This window comes from Morus notabilis, unplaced genomic scaffold, assembly GCF_000414095.1.
Source record: "Morus notabilis unplaced genomic scaffold, ASM41409v2 Scaffold3452, whole genome shotgun sequence".
NCBI classification, from domain to species: Eukaryota; Viridiplantae; Streptophyta; class Magnoliopsida; order Rosales; family Moraceae; genus Morus; species Morus notabilis.
Window position 1 is genome coordinate 12,144 of NW_010360862.1, and position 20,493 is coordinate 32,636.

Below are 20,493 nucleotides of genomic sequence, written 5' to 3' on the forward strand. Positions count from 1 at the left end.
TATTGATCCTCGTTTATGTCCTCATCTCCTCCACGATATCCCACTAAAAAAAAGGCATTTGGGATTTGGCTCAAATTGTAATGCTTACCTCACGGCAACACCTCATGTGATTTAGCTTCTCTGACTGTCAATTCCTACTAAAATGATGCAAGAAAAAGTTCGATATATATATATATATATATATATGTATGTACATATATACTGGTGAATATATGTGCCAGCATTCATCACTAGACAGCTACACTAGAAGTCAAAGTTTTGAGGCTCAATAAGCTGGACACTTTGCTCAAACAGTTTTTTATCTTTTGGAAGCGGGTCACAATAACTAAAATATCCAAACAGGGACATTCTTGTCAAAGAGCAGACAATTTTGACAATAGGGTTTGCTAAATATAAGATTGGAGTGGATTAAATGGGATAAAGACGGCAATCCCCACATAACTTTCATTTAAAAGCAGTACTAAAGTAGCTGTTAACAACGTTGGTGCACAAGATTTGCAAAACCACACTGTTGGTTGGCCCCACATTGCGCGGTGTCTTAAACTGGCTAACAGCAGATCCTAAAGCTAGGTAATGGTCCATGATCTTCTGAAAGGTTCCCCTCCGAACAACTCGGAGTTCAAGCGGGCCTATGGCATTGACCTTGCGGGAGCTGACATACCCAGCGTCGATGAAGGCTTTGTCCAAACAGTTGCTGCATTCGCTTAGAACTTCCTGACTGGCCTCACCACTCACCTCCCAAAAGATGACATAGTGGCCGGGCTCAGTGGACAAGTCCACATAGCTTGTGAAATCAACGACATCTAGCTTTTCCCCGGCTAGCAGCTTGGCTGCCTCTTCGACGGCTAGCTGCAAATCTTTCTCGGTGTTCTTGTCGATGTTGATAGTAAGCAGAAGGTTTCTCCTGCACACAAATTTGAGCTCAGGAGTCGCATTGTGGAATCCGACTACCTTCACTACGTCTCCTAGTCTGTACCGATACAAACCTGTATAACAATCAGAAAAAAAATTTTAGAAATCAAAATAAGGAAACCAAAAATTGTCAAATCTACACATTTAATTCTTAAGTTGTTCATAATATTTAGGATTCAATGCAGAGAGAGAACATAAAAAATTAACGTTAGGAGGCAAGTCATATGTTGCGGATAAGGATCCAACAATTAAGCATACAGATTGGTCTTCGTCACTGTGCAGTGTCCACATTAATGAATTCAAGTCATCAACAAGACAGCAATAACTAAAAATCTTCCCGTACAAAATTAACCACTACCTACTTTTTTTTTTTGTCTTTTATATTTTCTAATGTCAATAGATAGATAATATATTAATATACACAGAAACGAAAGGGGGTTGTGTATCACATGTACGACGAAAATTACCAGAAAGTCCTTATGCCATACAGCATAGATAGGCACCAATTTCTCTTCAACCAATGTATTCTAAAGACTCAAAAAGTGAAATCATTGACCCAATCTTCCAATCTTTAAATTAATGCACGAGCAGTGGCACGTTAACTTTTAAGCATTTCAAACCCATCTCTTATCTTTTCACAGGTGGCTCAAGCCCAACTGTGGAAACGACAGTAAAATACCAACAATAAATCTTAAATCTTAAAACATTAATAAAACAGCACACCTTTCCAGGTGTCGATAAAATATCACAAATAAAGAAAAAGCAAGGAGAATTCAATATTCGGAAACATTTCCCGTTAACTATTCATCGAGTCATTGGTACATATAAGAAGATCAAAATGAACATAAAAAAACAACTAAACAAATGAAAAAAGAAATAATTATTTGCAAGTAGGCATAAAAAACAGCACATAAAACAAAGGCGTCTCTCTCATCCAATATAAATATGCATATACATAAACACATTTGCTCGAGCATTCTATAGTAAATTGTTGCGCAAATGTCCAGACAACTATATATATGAATTTAACGGGGGAACCCAAAAAAAAAAAAAAAAAATTAAGAGTGCTCACATGGGCTTTCGTGCTACCTATAATGTTTTGCATTACAAAGTGGACAATACATATGCCATATGCCACAACAGTAGAGGATGAATCTTCATTAATACACTAATTATTTAAAAGCTTTTCACTGTATTTAATCAACACTCTTGTTATCCAAAACAAATATGGGAGAAAGTGTAGTATCCAGCTGGTTTAGTCATGTCAAATAGCAAATTAAGAATCTACTTGCACAAGACAAAAGAGGGACAAAACAACATTAAAAAAGTATACACGGTGTGGAGAGGAGCAATACCGTCCAAAGACGGAAGTTGTTTTCCCCAACTACAGGAATCACATGATGAACATTAAAGGCAGTTGTCTTAAGAGTTTCTAGAAGCCAATTTATTAGTGCTAGAAAGATGAGGAAAATAATTGACAGAAAAAAGTTCAAAGCATGGTGTAAAGAAACAATAATCATTCAACAGATGGACCAAAGAGTGATAATTTGCTAAAATTAAAAGTTCAGATAAGAAAATACCTGCAAAATTGGTGACAAGGATCTCATACTCTTCACCAATCTTAACTTCAGTGAGACCCAAAGGCTCGGTATCTGGACCAATGTTATCCATTATAGGGGTGAACTCAAAATAACCAATGTTTGGAAGCACAACATAAGTGGCTAACTCAGGAGGCAATTTTGGGTTCACATTAGCTCCAATCCATCCTTCAGAAGACCCATAATCAGCACTTACAAGAGGAACCTCCCCTGCATAGTGCCTCAGCTTTTTCAAGTATGGCTCCATTGAACCAGTCATGATCCCATAAATGTACTTCACATTAGGGAAAAGTTCTGGCACTAGACCATACCAGTTACTCAACCCTGAACACTTCTTATGAATCAAGTCAGCCAATTCGGGGTTCGGCCTGAGCATTTTCGACATGGCGGTTCTGATGCTCGGGACAGTGATACGGCTGCTTAGGACCCCATTTCGAATGTCGATACAGAGTTCCTCCCAGACTTTCTCAAAGGTCCGGAATGCGTGGAGTATGCTGTGAGCAAATGTTGAGGAAATCAACTGAATTTCTCCGCGGAAGAGTAGGCCGCATAGGAAATGGCAGTAGAGTGATTGGTGGAAATCAGGACCAAATATCACTTCATCAGGGCTGCAGCATGGAGACTGCATTGACCTCATTGTTTTCTTGTATTGCGAGTTGCGGAAGACATTTGTGGTGGCTGTGCCTGCAGCTAGACCCCCTTTTGTTTTGAATTGCTTGCTGCTATAGATGAATTGCAAGGCCTTGCCATTCTTGATAGGATATTCTCTGCACAAAAGGGAACCAAAAAAGCAAAAAATAAAAAAATTGTACATCAGGAGAGAAATAACGGAGGAGAATTAAAAGATGAGCATCTGTATAGCTTTTGACAACACACGATCGCTCTGAATTTTCTAAATCAGAACAAAAGGGTGCTTTAAAATGGGCATTAAATAGAATCACGAATATATCATGAGTCAGTCCCAAAAAGGGTACTATTTTTTTTTCCCCTTTGTTTGGCTACTAGCAGTAAAAACTTTAGCCCCAAAAAAGTTAAAAAAAAAAAAATTATGATACCTGTTTCTAAAGGCAAAAGAAGTCCTGTATATCTGCATAGTAGAATCCATCAATTCATCATTGAAAGGTACAAACTTAGGCTTTCCCTGAGTAGTACCAGAACTGCAATAATTTAAAAAAACTTTCAGAAGGGTAGTAGTAAGTAGCAACTTCTGTAGCAAAAAATGTAAAATAATCAATAAAAAGTCAAAAAAAAAAAAAAAAAACTAAACTAAAAAAGATAGAACACATTCTCACAGTTTACCTCAGTGAGATTGTGGTGATGGGTTTTCCAGTGAGAATGGGAGAAGAATCCCCATCAACAATTCTCCGAATATAAGGCTCCAAATCATTGTGAGTGACAATAGGAACACAAGCTTTGTAACTCTCTGGGTCAGTTCTTCCATTGATGCCTGAGTTCTTCAAGTACTCAGCCGAACCATTTTCATCCAAAATCTGCTTCAGAGTCTCTTTCTGGACATTCTCAGCGTTCTTCGTTAAGGCTTCAAATTCTTCCATCACTTTGTCCCAATTGAAATCTTCCATGATCTTCTCCAACATCCTCACAAACTTCTGGTAAATCCAAACAAAAACAAATAAGGACAAACCAAACAAACAATTGTCAGCAATAATGAAAAAGCGAATCGTCTTTGCTGCCCCAAAAAAAGGTACTGAGGGACATATATGGCAAAAAGGTTGAAAATCACGCAGTTATCTTATGTTCCTCTTTCTCGACGAACAAACAGATTTTTACAGGGAAAACGAAGAACGAAAAAATGAAGTCAAAATGTTTCAATTCCGAAGCTTTTGTCTTTGTTTTACGGCAGTCAACTCTCGTAAATTTTCCGGGCACAAAGCCCCGAAAAAATCAAGAATCGGAGAAAAAAATCAAGTCAAATTGGGATAAAAGGATTAATTAAACCTTCAAGTGTAATTAATCAAAGTGTTAAAGTACAAAGTGAGATTTAGAACTCAAACAAGAAAAAATAAAAGTAAAGAGAAAAGAAAAGGAGAATCAAAAACCACGTGCAAAACGAACTCGGAAAGTTGTCAAACAAGGATCAAACAGGAACGATCTTTCGAAAATGGAAAACAGAAGAGGCTTTTTTCAGAAAGAAGCCAAAGTGTCCCTCAAAAGCGCCAAAAAAACAAACACAGGAAACCAAAATAAAAAAAAAAATTCTTCGAAAACGAAAACAGAATTCGGAGATGAAAATTTCCAAGTATCGAATGAACAAAATTCGATACCTGCATTTAAATAAATAAAAAAAGAAGAAAACTTAACGGCTAAAACAGTCAACTCTTCTGACTGAGAAAACAAAAACAGAAACATAAGCAGAAACAGAAGAAGATGATGATGAAGTGTGGACAAGACAACATACACAGTGAAGAGAAAAACGTTAGGAATTCACAAACTTCGATGCAACTCCAAACTCTAACAACAGAGCACGCAGAAGAACCTCGCAGGAATATAGAGAGAGAAAGAAAGAGGAGAGAGAGAGAGAGATTTTTTTTTTCTTTTCTTTCTTTTCTACGGCGATGACAAATGTTGGCAAGTGTTTGGGACTTGGGTAAGAGATGTGAAGAGGACGCAGAGATTCGATGAGAAGAAGACTTATTTATATAGCCAACCCATCCATCCATATGGGGCGTTACTTTGCTTTGCCAATGCATCGCCGTCCATTTTTCTCTCTCCTTTTATTTTCTTATTTTCTTATTTTCTTTTTCTTGGGTCTTTCGAATTGACGATTCTGCCCACGGATTTTCGGCAAAATCTGCAATATTTCAGAGCTGCATTTGCCAAATTGCCGTTATTACCTTTCCTTCTTATCTTCTTCAGATTAATATTTTAAGAGAAAGGACAAACAAAATATCCTTATTATAAAAGAAGAAGACATATAAATAAACGCTAAAATGAGATTAGAAGAAAAAAAAAAAATTAAATAACATATCTTTTATTTTTATTTTTAGTTTTTCTTGTTTTGTTCGCTGTTGATTTTAGGTTCTTGGTCAAACTATGAACGTTATTTTGTCAAATGGGGAAAAGGATTATGAATCTATCTTTAATGTGAAATTATGAAATTGCTCCCCCAAGGACATACACAATATTATTACCCCATTGAAGATTAAATGCTACATTTTGCAAGTTTCGAGGTCATAACTTCAAATAAGTTCTAATAGCTAATTAGAGAATAAGGCTTAATTTTTAGTTATTTTATTTGAATTAGGAGACGTTTGGTTTATATATTAGAATCATATGATTAGAATTATTTTTAATTTATGTATATTTTTTATGAGAAAAAATACTGTAACGAATCATGATTTAAATCATGATTTAACCAAATATCCCATCAATTTCCATAATTCGGTACAAATTCCAGTAGCGGTTTTTGTTCAATTTGATTTGATTTCCTTTCAATCAATACAAAGTCTAATAACAGTTCTCTTTGGGCTTCAATTTCCACTAATGGATACAAAATTCCAGTGATGTTTTTCCGTGGTTTAATTTCGACTATTGGCTTTTGTTTCAACTAATGACTTCTGTTTCAACTAATGATAAATCAAAATAAATTCTAGAACTCTTTTTCTTGGTTAGTTTTCTCTAGTCGATACAAATTCTAGTAAAACTTGTTCACTCTCCCCGTTATGCCCAATTTATTTTTCTTCAATCATAACGGATTTTGAATTGATTGATTGACAAACTCTTCATCCGTAAATAACTTCAAAATAAATTTAAAAAAAAAAACACACGTACACACACTCTTCATCCATGAAAGGGATTGCATTGCACGCCAATTTCAGTGGAAAAGACAAACATACTATTTGAGTTAAATAAGCTTCTTTTTTCCCCTCTGAAAAGAGCCAAGAAAAGTCTATTCTTTATTAAAGTTTTTGCCTTTTAGGGGTCCATGCTCTATTATCTATTGTGTTTTTTCTTTTTCTTTTTTTTTTTTGAATGAAAAGTTAGAGATCTATCTTAACACTATAAAATCCTGTTAAAAGTTAAACATATTTCTAGAATTCCGAACCGTATTATCAAATTGTCGAATAACCAATTATTGTGTAGAGAAACATTGAGGAAGAATAATGAGCATGATATATAAGGCCATGAAAAACGAAAAGTATACATATATACATTTTTTTTTTTTGGTAAACGAAAATTATACATATATGAAAGATCGTTTTATTTTACTTAAAAGAAGCATTTAATTTATTTTTATTTATTAGGTCTTTAAATGAGCGTTTCAATAATTAATACAGTATATTATTCGTTGTCGACAGCATTGTGATATCCTAATTAAAAATTGAATTTTTGAAACAAATTAAAGGGAGTTGTTTTCAAATGGTGGGATCTGCCATTATCTCGTCGTTATAAAAAATACACAACCACTCAATTTCTTGGAATTAAATGCTTGTGGTTTCGTATTTGCATTAACAATGTAACGCAAAGAATGGAGTTGTGTTGGCCCTCTCAATTTGTCTTTTGTGATCATGATTTTTGAAAATCTTATTTGTGTAATTCTGAACATTTATCTTGTTTTTAATTTTTATTTTATTTTAATATATAATAAAAGCGATGTTGATTCTAATTTTTCTATGTTTGCATTTTTTGCAATTTTTATGATTTCGTTGTGTAAAAAGAAGTTGTCTCACTCTTTTTTGGTGTCGCTGATCTAATTTAATAATTTGATTTGATGTAATGTTATGAATGACTCTAAAATTAGTCTTTTAGTCTCAGTCAATTGGACTTATCCATATTTGGTCCTTTAATATTTGTATAACGAGACAGAAGGAAATAATGTTCACACCCCTAAAAAAGATAAAAGGGGCAACCCTTAATTATTAAAATGACTAAAAGACATTCTAAAACATATTTCTGATTCGGTGCACCCCATTTCCAATTTTTTAACACTCACGCTGAAGAACAAAGAACCTCCCTCAAACTCCTTTCTTCTCAATTAATTCTTTGGACTCCCCTTTTCTCTCCCCTACTACCTCAGATAAATATCCTTGTTTGTCTTGTTTTATTCATTTGTATTCGCCTTTGCGTAATTTATTGGTGGATACAGTTATTATTTTAGGTCGAATGCCCTTGTAATCTATGGTTATTCGAGTATGATTTAGTATTTGTACTCATATTTTTTTGAAATGATATTTTCCCTTAAAAAAAAAAGAGAAAAGAATGATAATCTCTTTTCAGAATTAAAAATATAATAAAATCTCTTTCTCTCTCTCATTTTTGAATGGGAAGAGTGATAATTAGGGATGTTAAAAAAAAAACAGTCATATCGCCGAAACAACTCAATTCTAATCAAATCGAACCAAATCGTTTATTTATTTTAGATTATTAGCCGATTTGCGTGGTTTTTACATTAGTTTTAATGGGTAGGTTGGTTAGTGATTTTGACTTCTCAAACTGCCAAAAATACACCATACAATTTTTTTTTATTTTTAGAATATTTTTTTGTGTATATTATTTTCTACAGGTCATAAAAAAAAATTCCAAACCAATAAGCTATCACATTTAATAACTAAAGTTTTTTTTTTGATAATTTATTTAATAACTAAAGTTGATACTCTCCTTTTAGCAATTAAGTATTAACAATACGTAATGAAAACCCTAGCCACCTCCCATTATCTCTGCTTATAAGCGATTTTGATTTAATTTAATTTTTGTCAAAAATATCAAACCGTCCAAACTGTTAAAAAAATATTTTATTTCGATTTAATTGGTAGTTTTTAGGGAAGAAAAAAAACGTGCTAACCGCCTGCGAACATTGATAGTGATAATCCTATCATGTAAGTGAATCAAGGTTTTTGGCGTTGTGAAAATTCAACAACTTTAAACAAATATATTCCTTTTTTTTATTTTTTATTTTTTTATTTCCTTCTTCAAAGAGGACCTATAATATAATAGAGACATTCATTAGTTGTCTTTATTTTAAAGCAATTTGGGGTTGGATATGATATCATGGTTTTAAATTATTTTCGTGTTTATCAACATTTCTCCTTCTAACAGCGACTTACTTTGGTCTTTTGTGATGTGATCTGCCACAGGATAAGAATTTAGTAGTTGTACTCCATATTTGCGGCAATTACAAAATTAACATGCCATTTCCAGCAAACCTGTATGAAAGGGATAATTACAGGGATGAAGGGGCAAATTTACTGGTGGTAATAGTAATTGCCTATAATTATTTATTTATTTATTTGGTGATATTATGGTACGTGCCTGTAATTGGTCACCCAGTTTGACCAATTAATATCAGGACTTGTTATTTTCATTTATTATTCATGGTTAATCCTATAAATGATCTTTGAAGTTAACTCTTAATTTCATTTTGGGTCTAATTTTTAAAACGTCTCACATTTAGTCTCTAAAGTTTTACTTTATTTGAATTTTAATCCTTTCATTAACTAAATGCTAAATATTTGATAGAATCTGTGTAAATTAAGGAGCAAAATTAAAAATAGTTAAAAATTAAAGACTATTTGTAGAAATTAACTTTTATTTGTTGTATTGTTTTAGTCCTTAAACTTAAGATATTTTCAATTTTAGGCCTTAACATATATTGATTACATCAAATATTTAAACGAAAAAAATGAAACTGAAATAAAATAAAACTTCAAGAATTAACTGTATAATGTTTTAAAAAATAAGATTAAAAATAAACTTTAGAGACTATTTATGAAATTAACCAATTCATTTCTCCCTCCGGTGCCATGACCCTTACGTCTAACGGCATACGATAAAGCGAGGTTGGATGAGGCAGGGTTTGCAATTCAATTTGGGGACACATATTTTCACTTTTCTTTTCATTCAAATTATTGAACTAGAGTGTATATATTCCAAAGAAAAAGATTATAAAAGAAAACTGTGGTGTACTTCGATAATGGGGAGGTAAGATATCCCTACATCATGTATCAATTCAAAAAAATAGATTGCCTATATTCTGCATATACCATGGTGAGACTGACTCCAACTTAAATCTTATTGAGTAAAACGAGCTAAGTTTACCACCCCATTAAAAGTTGTGCACACTAAATATGTCGTGTTCATAGACACTAGATACAATTTTCTATAGTTCATATTTGCTTTTGAAAAAGTGTACATCTTCTATTTACTACATAGACAAACATGTCATTTAATTTTGACGGGAAGAGTTATGAAGATCTTTACGGTAGAACAAACTATTTTGTTCCATCGGTAGAAACCTTGTATTTACTGTTGGATTAATTTTTCAATAGTTAGATCTACAATAGAAAAACTTATGTGTAGTGCACTGTAAATTTTTAATACAGACCAACACAATCTGACTGTTAAAAATCTAATCTAACTGTTAAAACTAATTGTTCCCATCAGTGGAGTAAAAAAAACGTTCACGGTAAAGATTCCCGAAGAGTTATTAAAGCACATCCTACCAACTAATGTAACCCCCATTTTCTCTTTTGTAATACATATATATATATATTTATAACAATATATAGAAATGTCAATAATTTAACTATGTTTCAACCAAAACAATGTAGTTTTAGTTGAAATTCACCGCTTATAAATAGTGATTTTCTTTGTTCAATCACTGTTCACTTTTTTTTTCCTTGTTAATATTCTCTTTTATCTTTTGCCTTTTTCCCCAAAATTTTATATTTTTTCGTTATTTACCATCTAATTTCTAACTTTTTTCTTTCATTTCCTCAAATTAGTTTTCCCTTTTTAATAATAATACTGTAATTAAAACTTAACACTTGCATAACTCATACGTGGAATTGAACTAATATATATATATATATATATATATATATTTATTGAGGGGATGCCGTCGTCCTTTTCACTTAATGGAAAAAGATTTGCAATTTAGTTTTTTTTTTCCTTGTATGCAATTTAGTTGTTCACTTGGTCATATTTCGAAAGTGTAATTTTTCATTATGACCAGACTCTTTTAATACAAGCTAAGTTGATCCACTAATAATTTGGGGGGTTTTTTCTCTCTCTCTAAAAGTAAAAGGGTCATCTATATGGTGACCGCCTTAGCAATTATTGGCGTATTACATTTCTAAAATTATGGTTAGTAAAGATTGTGACCATTAACTAATTTTCCAATATTGATGCAGGAGATTTTGGCAAGATACAAACAAAAAACTCTATATATATATATAACGTAAAGATACACATATATGTATATATTATTGATTTTGAGAAATATGAATATACGTTCTTATTCATAATCAAATTATACAATTAGATGAATACTTTAATAACATTTTGATGATGTGGGTGCGTGTATATATTACTGATTTCAGCAAAACCTAAATCATATTAATCAATGTGAAGAACCTTGATTTAACATAGTCATCACATGCACTTGAGACTGTTTAACTTTTGGAGCCGGCGGCACACCCTTTGCAGCACAATTAGTTGGTTGTGAAAGTCAATTAATTAAGTGAATATTAATGCTTACATTGTACTTTCACTAATTTATTTATTTATTTATTATTATTTTTTTTACCATTGATTGATAATTTTGGGCTATATGCATGACCCTCTAATGTCAAACCTTGTTTTGTTTTTTAGTTTCTGATTTGATGTTTACTTCCCACAAAGAGAATCATATGGCTCCCCCCTCTGAGTCGGATTAAAAGACGGTAGACATTTCTTTTAGCCCCCCAAAGAAAGAAAATGACGGTAAACCTAATTTTCTGTTTAATTTGATAGCTAGTTGTCGTCCAAATAAAGCATTTTAATATTTAACCTTTCACTTTAACCCTTTTAACCATCAATCAGCATCTATATATTCACGAAATCTTGTCAAAAAAGAATATATATATATATATACATACATACTTTGTATTCATTAAAGGATTACAAAAAATTTCAGTGCCTTGTTTCTAGATGAGATATACAGATGGCCATCCTCCGCATCCCTGTGTTCATATTTTGTTTACTAGAAACTGTCTTTCCTTCTGGCTTTACTTGTTAATTGGCATCTAACTATTTGTTTGAGCAATGAAAACGGTAAAAAAGTAATAATGGGTTGATTAAGAATTTTTCTTTTTTTCAAAAAAGAGAAATATATCTTGTGCCAATACCCAAACGCTCCAAGTTAGGCACCTGATCATGACTTGTTTTAAGAGAAAAGAAGGGTGGAATAGTTAAGTTTGTATTGATTATTGATTATGAAGTCGCCATAAGTATGTAAAAATTTTCTGTGTTTTATAAAAAAATTTAACGGTTAAAAAATTAAAAACTATTAATAATTTATTTATTTTTATCCTAAGAGAAATTCTCTTATCCATAAGCTAAAGAATAAATTAGTTGTCAGCTTAGGAGTGAAAATCAATTGTTGACCTCGACATAGGATACTTTGACATAAATTTAAAAATCTGCAGGTACAGTTTTGATGGATGTTATCTGTTATTTTAGATTTTTCTTTTATTTTTTACTTTTGCTGAAAAAGAAACTATTCTGTTTACTAATGCCATTTATTTTGAGATTATGTGCACTGCACATGATTTATACTATCAAAAATTTAATGAAATTAAACAAAAAGGACTCAATTGCCCTTGTTTAAAAAGTTTAGGGGTTATTTTGCTAAAATTAATAGAATAAAAACTAAACAGTCACTTATTAAAGAGTTTAGCGACAATTAGTGCTAATTACTCTATTTTAAATCTACAGGTACAGTTTTTTAATGAAATCTACAGGTACAATTTTGGTAACATCCTGTAACGATCCACATTTTCATCTGATATGATATTGTCCACTTTAGGCTTAAGCTCGCACAGTTTTAGTTTTAGTTTTCACCTCAAAACGCCTCGTACTATTGTAAGGTGATGTCATTCCTTGTAAACCAACACATATATGGTTGTCACAATTACCCCACCTTTTGGAGGCAGAACGTTCTAGTTGGCCAAACTTCTGGCTACATACAAGCTCTGATACAATCCGTAACAACCTGCACCTCCATTTAGTATGATATTGTCTACCTTGAGCCTAAGTCAGTACAATTTTACTTTTGAGTTCTCCCTAAAATGCCTTATACTATTGAGAGGTGGTGTCTTTCTTTTAAACTATCGCCTATATTACTCCACAAGCAATTTGTAATTGTACAACTTATCCTTTATTGAACCTCTTGCTTTAAAGGATTGATGGCCGTCACACATTCAAAACACGCAATGTATATTTTTAATAAATTCAAAATACATTGTACAAAATAAAAAACAGTGCAAAAATAATATCTTTTCTATTGTTTTGAATTTTTCTTAATATTTTCTCTCATTCCTATCAAAGTATCCAATTTGGTCTTCTTAATTACTTATTTCTATCCTGAATCTACACATTTCGTTAGGTATGGAAAGATGTATGGACTTTTGCATTCGAAATATATTTCTTTGAGTGCTCTAATTTGATTGACGAAGAGGCAGTATATCGGAATGACAATATTGTTGTTTTAGTATGCAGGTACTTAAAACAACAAACTTATAAAGCACAATAGTTACTATGAAGAAACAATATGTAGATTCAAGACAGAAATAAGTAATTAAGAAGACCAAGTTGAATACTATAGTACTCCTAAGGAGGTTTGTTACAAAGTTATCTCGTAGATATAAACTTTGTTTATTATTTTCGATTCGAGTTTTCAACTACAAATAAAAAAAGCTAAAATTTAAGTAAATAAAGAATTGGAGTCTATGCCCCAGAGAAGTACAACATAATACCACATTTCTAACTGAGAAAAGACTATAGAGGAATTTTCGAAACAAGGTCTACGTACCCTCCATTTCCAAAACAAGTTAAATTAAATTTCAAAGTAAAATATATCCCAAATATCAACGATTTAATTAGTAAAGCCTTTGAAATCTTCTTATACGTCGAAACACATTCAATATTTAAATTTACGTCTTTTTGTGAATTGAGATCATAGTGTCTGTTTTAAATGTGAAAGAGAGAAAATATGTGGGATCGAATTTTTCTACGTTCTCGAGTATTACTTTTTTTTTTTTTTTTGTTTCGTTTGTAAGAATTTTCTTCTTTTGCAATAATGATTCAACTGTAAGCGCTTGGAGCATTCGTACTACATGATACCACTTTTTTCTTCGCATCACCTCACTATCGAGTATCACGCACGTTATAATTTTAGTAAGGTGTTGTTGTTGTTGTGTTTTTTTTTTTTTTTTTTTTTTTTTTTTTTTTTTTTTTTTTTTTTTTGTAGAATTACATTTACAAGTAAGGTGTTATATTATTGTATATATATTGCGAGGTTACACAAAAAGGGTGATAATTTCTTTATAAAAACGTTAAACTGTGCTCTTGATCTTGTAAAGTTATGGCAATTAAAATTCTAAGAGAAAAAAAGAGTGGAGTCTTAGGGAGGAACCTCGAAGAATTTTTTTAATTCCATTAAATGAAGTGGCTCAACAGATCAATCACGTAGGTCTTATTAATAATTGAACCACTATAAATCGTGAGTTTTTTTTTTTTTTTTTTTTAATTTTATCTTCGTTCATTTCTCCAATTCAATCATTTCAATTTGAATTTATTCACCAATCCTTTGCTACATGCTTTCCATCATTATTAGTGTTTATCACCGTAAATGTTTTCTTAAAATCACCGCCAACAGTATTGGCCAGAGAGAACTTATGAGCGATATGACGGCCATATGCTCTTAAAGATTCTTTTTTTTATTTATCTATTTTTCAAATAAGCATATCTATCCATGGAATTAAACTTCTGATAAATAATTTTTTGCCAAAATGTAGTCAATTTGTCGAATATAATATCTCGACACATTAATATAGATCTAAAATAATGTAAAATATTTCAACAACGATATATGAAAATAGGATATTATATGAGTTGGACTTAAATCTGTTATTTAATTTTTAGTGTTTTAATTGATTTTTAACTAATTATACGTGATTTGAAAAAAAAAACAAAAAAATTAATTAAAAAGATATTTTAATTTTTTAAATAATGTGATTAAGCACTAAAATTGGAGAGATAATTTAAATCTATTACGATCTGTTGTTAGTACATTTAGTTCACTACATCTACATGTACTTGAAAATGTTGTGTTTGGGTGGGGACGCCCTATTCATGTATGCATGGATGACAGTGATAAGTTATTAACTTTTTAGTAGTGGGCTCCCTTTTCCCAGATAATTCTACGATGGGGGAGTATTTTTTTTCCGAATATCGACATTCCTATTGTTTTAAATGGTTCAGGTTCAAAACGATGCTCTAAACAATTATAAAATAGATTATACCTAATTAACTAAACAAATACTTGAATCAAAATTATATGTGTAATATGCTCAAACATGGATACAAGGGTAAGTAGAAGAAATAAACCTATAAAAGATCAATAATTGTGCATTTTGTCTTTGTTCTATTATCAAACTCTTGATTCTTGAATTTTTAAGCTTTATTTTCATTTTCTCAAATTACATTTTCATGCTTCAAATTTTGAGAGCTTCTTATAATACTTCTTAATTATATTAAGGTTCTAAAAATATTTTATATAATTTAAACTTCACACTCAAGAAAGATTATTATAAATTCTCAATTAATAGTTTGTTATCGTCAAAACAATAATGGTTTAGTACATTGAAACCTTTGACCTAACAAATATGTGCATGGTCCTATATTTATTGTGTGAGAAGAGGAAAAATGATCATGAATTTGGTCCCGGAAACTAACTAAACATTTATATATCTCATAGCTACCTAATTGCTTAGCCCACAGAAATATGTGAAAAGAGGTCAAATATGCGCATTTTGTCTGTCTTTTTTTTTAATATCAAATCGGGGAACTATTCCTTAAAAAACAACTAAAGAACTCTAGAACACCCAAAAACAAAAAAACAAAAGGTGCGTTTAGAATTGGTTCCAAAATGATTCTATTTTTTTTGTATGAAACTAGAAATGAAAACGTTTTCAATCTCAGACAAAAATCGTTTTTGAAAATGCGTTTGGTAGTTTTATTAAGAGATTGTTTTTAGTATAAGAAAAAACTAAACTCCGTTTGGTTATACAATTTTTATTTTTAATTTAAGAGCACTTAGTTAGTTCATTTAAACCCACACCTACTTGCCAAAAAAAAAAAGGCATCCACCCAAAACTGAAAATGAAAAACGACTTAAGTTCGTTTTTAGTTTTTAAGTCATTTTACACTAAATCAAAAACCGTTTTTGTTTTTGTTTTTTTCACCTTTTTTCCTCGAAACGCGTTTTCCTTCTCAATCTCTGCTTTTTTATCTCAAAAAAACGTGAAAAATGAAAACGAAATTGATACTAAACACGCTCAAAGTAAATCAATTTTAACATTAAACACGTTGTCAATGCTCTGCTTTCCTGACGCAAACACAGCCTTGTACCCAAGTCGTCACAAGCCAAGCTTTTTAAGCTCATATTTCACAACTATCATCGTTCGTTGATCGTAGATCTCGCTAATGTCACCTTTGTGTTGTGCCTATAACTCACAACCACTGCCATCGCTTTGAGCTAAGAGCTCTCGTCCATCACGTTGAGCTTGCGACCCCAATCGCTCGTGGTTTCTACAGTCACATCAAACCCACTAGCCATCTTCTCATCAACCTTATACCATGTAGGATTGATGGTAAATCTCAGAAACTATTAGTGGGATTAGCCCTAATCTTTTTAAGAGATTTAATTAGAATTTAATACCTTATTTTTAATGGCATGCCATGTCAGCAAATCCATAGGATTATTGGCAGAATTGGACATAGAGGAGTTTTAAATAGTTTTATATTCATCGTGGTGGTATTTTGAATTGTTTTTAATTAAACATTAATTAAAGGGCATTGTGAAGAATGAACCATAATCAGGGGCACATAAAAAAATAATTATAAAGTTATATAGTTCAAATGATACCATGTTTATGTCAATAATGCAAATATCCAAAGTTTTGAATTTCACAATAATTGAATATTTTCTTGTAAATGGTTCTTTAAGGAAAAAGAAAACTAATATTTGTGGGGTGATTTTTTTTGACAAGGTATGTAAAAGACAGCTTATCCACGAGTATGTAGAACGTAGGTTCTAAGTGTTATATTTTTTTTTATCAAGTTTCATTAAATTATCGCAATATTTTAACGTGATATGATTTTGAGTTGGTTAATGGGTTTGAACTATTTCAAAAGGATAGTTTTTTTTTTTTCCTTAAACACATAACAAATTGATAAGGTATTTTTCTTACAAAATTCTCTCTGTATTTATGCAATGTGAATAAGGTTCTATATATATGATCCACTTAAAAGAGAGGAATTAAAGGCACAAAAAAGTTGACAAGTTATGCTTTTCAATAATTCAATGATCCGCGAGCATAATAGAAACATATATTGATAGATAATATACACATTTGGTATTGGGAAGCAGCAATATACATAGTGCATTAGTATTATTATCCACTTAACATTGGAAAAAACCAAAATGGCAAGGAAGCAATAACTTTGTAAGTGCTGTCCTCCTCAGCAGCCGATGATTTATTTGAGTGACGTTGATGAACATTGAACAACTTACGTTTATCCAAAGTGCTTCACTTGCATGCCTATAATGGAGGTTGTTGTCAATAGCACTCACTCCTCAACTAGGTTTGTGAGAGAGGTGTCAAATTTACATTATACACTTTATATACATACATACATATATATATATATATATGTATTTATATATTATTTATAAGTTGGCCAAAGGTCTTATCAGCTTCATATATACAATTGAGACATAATTGATGTATTCTTTGTTTTTATTTTTCTCTTTTATAGTTTTATTAATATTGTGTTCACGATATATATTGTGAAAATATTTCATCAATGAAAATTACACCGACCATTAATATCTTTATACAAAAGAACGAAAAGAAAAGTGCATAATAATGACCTACTAAAAGGACCACCATAATGTAGGCAGGCAAGGAGACTAGAGAGAACCACATATTTCTTCTATATTAGAAAATCTCCTAAATAATCATGTTCGTGTGAGATTTTTTGATTGAGAGTGTCGATGGGAATGTAACAGTTAGAACTTCTAGTGAGAGAGGGCCCAATATCCAATTCATTTGCAACTAATATACATATGTAGTAACGATATTATTATATATACATATGATGAGTTTTTAATGCCCATTAATAAATAATTATTAGAGTAGCTATTAAAACGTCACTCATATGCATAATTTGTGAAGAATAGCTATATGAAACACGTTAAAATGCTAGACTTTGTGAAGAATATTTATGTAAATATTACATATAAGCTTTTGCCATGGTGTTTCTAGAATTAGGACAACACTTCAACTGTAAAATATAGAATAAAAAACATAATACATTTATTTAATGTAATACGAATGTTATTTTGGTATAACATGACCGTAATAATGTAACATTCATAACTTGATGTCACAAAGGACCACTACACACCAAAGGATGAATGTGAACAGGGAAAGTCCAATTTCCATATGCCAATTAATTAAGGCCGGTGATGGGGCAGGAACTGATAGAAATAATGCATGGATATTTTTCTCTGATCAGCCGGAAAAAAAAAGGATACTTTTGAGTTGAACAACTTTTTTAGTTGACGTACGGTCTATATTATATGGACATTATTTAATTGGTTAACTTTCTTTTTTTTGACAAATTAAGATAGGGGCACCAATGTTCAAAAGTTACCCGCGTGAGAAACGTTTGCCCCAAATATATACATATATGTGCACCTATATATAGCTATTTCAGGTATCTATAGGATCATATAGGACATATATATATATAGAAGACAATGTTAATGAAGATAAAGGTTTAGATGAATTGTGACCCACAATTGGATTTTCCTAACCAATCACTCTTTGCAGTACTACTCAAAATCACTAGCCTTTTAAATGTGTTTTTTTTTTGGAAATGTTGATCAGTACTAATTTTAAGTTGAGTAGCTTTTTTTTTTTTTTTTAAAAGGCGAGTATTTTCTGGTTGTGTACAAGTAATCAAATTAGAAGTAGTGGACAATTGCCCAAACCCCTTTTTTTTTAAAAAAAAAAAGAAAGAAAGAAAGAAAGAAAGAAATGTTGGTATACCTTCCAACTTTCTGTTACGGTATTAGACTAAACATATACTACTTTGAATCTGCAAGTATATGCATATTTTATAATGTCTATTAATGCAAGTTGTGTTTAAAATATTTTGGTAAGTTCTCATGTGTAATCCTTGCAATGATCATGCAAAGAGTTAAAAATTTTGGTCAGTCTCTACATCCTTTATATATTCATGCAAGAGTTTATTTTATGTACAATTTCCAACGGTAAAAACCAAGTTTTATAGGTTATGAATTTGATCTTTTCTAGGTTATCGCTAGACTTATCGTGTATATATGTCGTGTTAATTACAAAGTGGCCTAGTTAATTAATTAGTATGTAGCTTCTACAAAAATAATTTTCTTATTAATATATATCACCTTAATTTGTTACAATCTCGGATGCTTCTCTTATATATATATATATATATATATATATATATTCAACAACTTGTGGCACCATAGATAGACACGCTAATTCACATGTTGTTTGCATGGATGAGTGAAATAATAAATATAAATGCAAGGTTATAATTGGTGATTAAGCCCTCTAAACCAGGCATGCTTTTGGAGCTGATTAAAACATAGATGATAACGATAAAAAAGTGTCATGCTTTCTTTAAGGAAATGATTTCGTTTATGATGGGTTTTTCATTAGAAAGATGATTTTTCCACTCAAAGTTCTAGTCTACTAGGTTCAAATTATTATAAATTATTGAATAAAATAGAATTGCGGCCGACATTGTAGCTGTGTTTGCCACGTTAAATCATGAAGTCCTTTTCATAAAAATAAAATAAAATGTTTTGCCGACCATGTCTTACTTTGTCTTTAATTTAAAAAAAACAAAAAAAAAACATTTGACAATATATTTGATACTTACTTAGCTAGCTCTATAGGGAGTAAGATATGCACTGATTTTCTTGGCCGGTATATATGTATTATCCAATGCTAGATATGCACTGATTTTCTTGGCCGGTATATATGTATTATCCAATGCTTAATTGGTCATATTCTTTCATAAATTATTTGTTTCGTGCCTATCTCTTTATACTTGCATTAGAAGAACAATTCTTAGTTTGTTCCTTTTTAATGTTACAAATGTAAGAAATGACAAAAATCCGACTCCTCATATTATAATTAAGCTAATTCATAGTTTGTTTTTCCTTATTTATATATATATATATATAAATATGTATTGCATTCAGGTGAACCTCGAATGGGGTACGTACAATATTAAATTGTTCCTCTTGTAATTAGGTATCCTACCAACTAGCATTGAGCAATAATATTACCACAAGTTCACAATCTTAATTAATATTTAGAGGAAAGACAGAAAAAAAAGACGGTTCTTTTTATGAAACACATATAGAGGCAGAAAATATAAAATTTCTAGATAGATCGACCACAGAAACCCTGAAGAGGTAACAATACCATAACATATACATAAACCTCATTAAATGATCTTGTCAAAACAATCGTCAATTAAATTTGTGGGTACTTAATTATCACAAGTGCGCTTAAAGAGAAGATAAAGTTTTTGCAAATGAAAGAGAAGATAAAGTTAATAATACAGATTAATTGAAAGACAAACACCAAAAAGAGACGTTGTTGTCACGTACCACAACCCCGAAAACTTTTTTTTTTTTTTTTTTTCAGATGCATTGGAAAACGGGATGGAAAAATAACTTTGAAGATGACTTTATAATGAAAGCCAAAACACACATGCAATAATCCCTTGGAGTAGTTCGCTATTGTCCTAGCTACATATTTTATTGTTTTTGTCCGTTTGTGCCAGAAAATCTCAAAAAAATATAAATGCAAATTATATACATTGGTGATACAATTTTATTGGGTCATTGTTGATCAGTTTA

General features: G+C 31.2%; 1 protein-coding gene across 1 annotated transcript; it reads right to left on the reverse strand.

The window, feature by feature from the left end:
* Positions 1 to 418: 418 nt before the first annotated feature.
* On the reverse strand, positions 419 to 5,120 carry LOC21386318 (jasmonic acid-amido synthetase JAR1). Its single transcript, XM_010097408.2, has 5 exons — positions 4,927 to 5,120; positions 3,810 to 4,117; positions 3,566 to 3,667; positions 2,493 to 3,277; positions 419 to 986 (listed from the first exon to the last, which is right to left on the reverse strand). The coding sequence occupies exons 2-5, from the start codon at positions 4,103 to 4,105 to the stop codon at positions 445 to 447; spliced, it is 1,725 nt and encodes a 574-aa protein (XP_010095710.1). The 5' UTR covers positions 4,106 to 4,117; positions 4,927 to 5,120; the 3' UTR covers positions 419 to 444.
* Between the last annotated feature and the right edge of the window lie 15,373 nt (positions 5,121 to 20,493).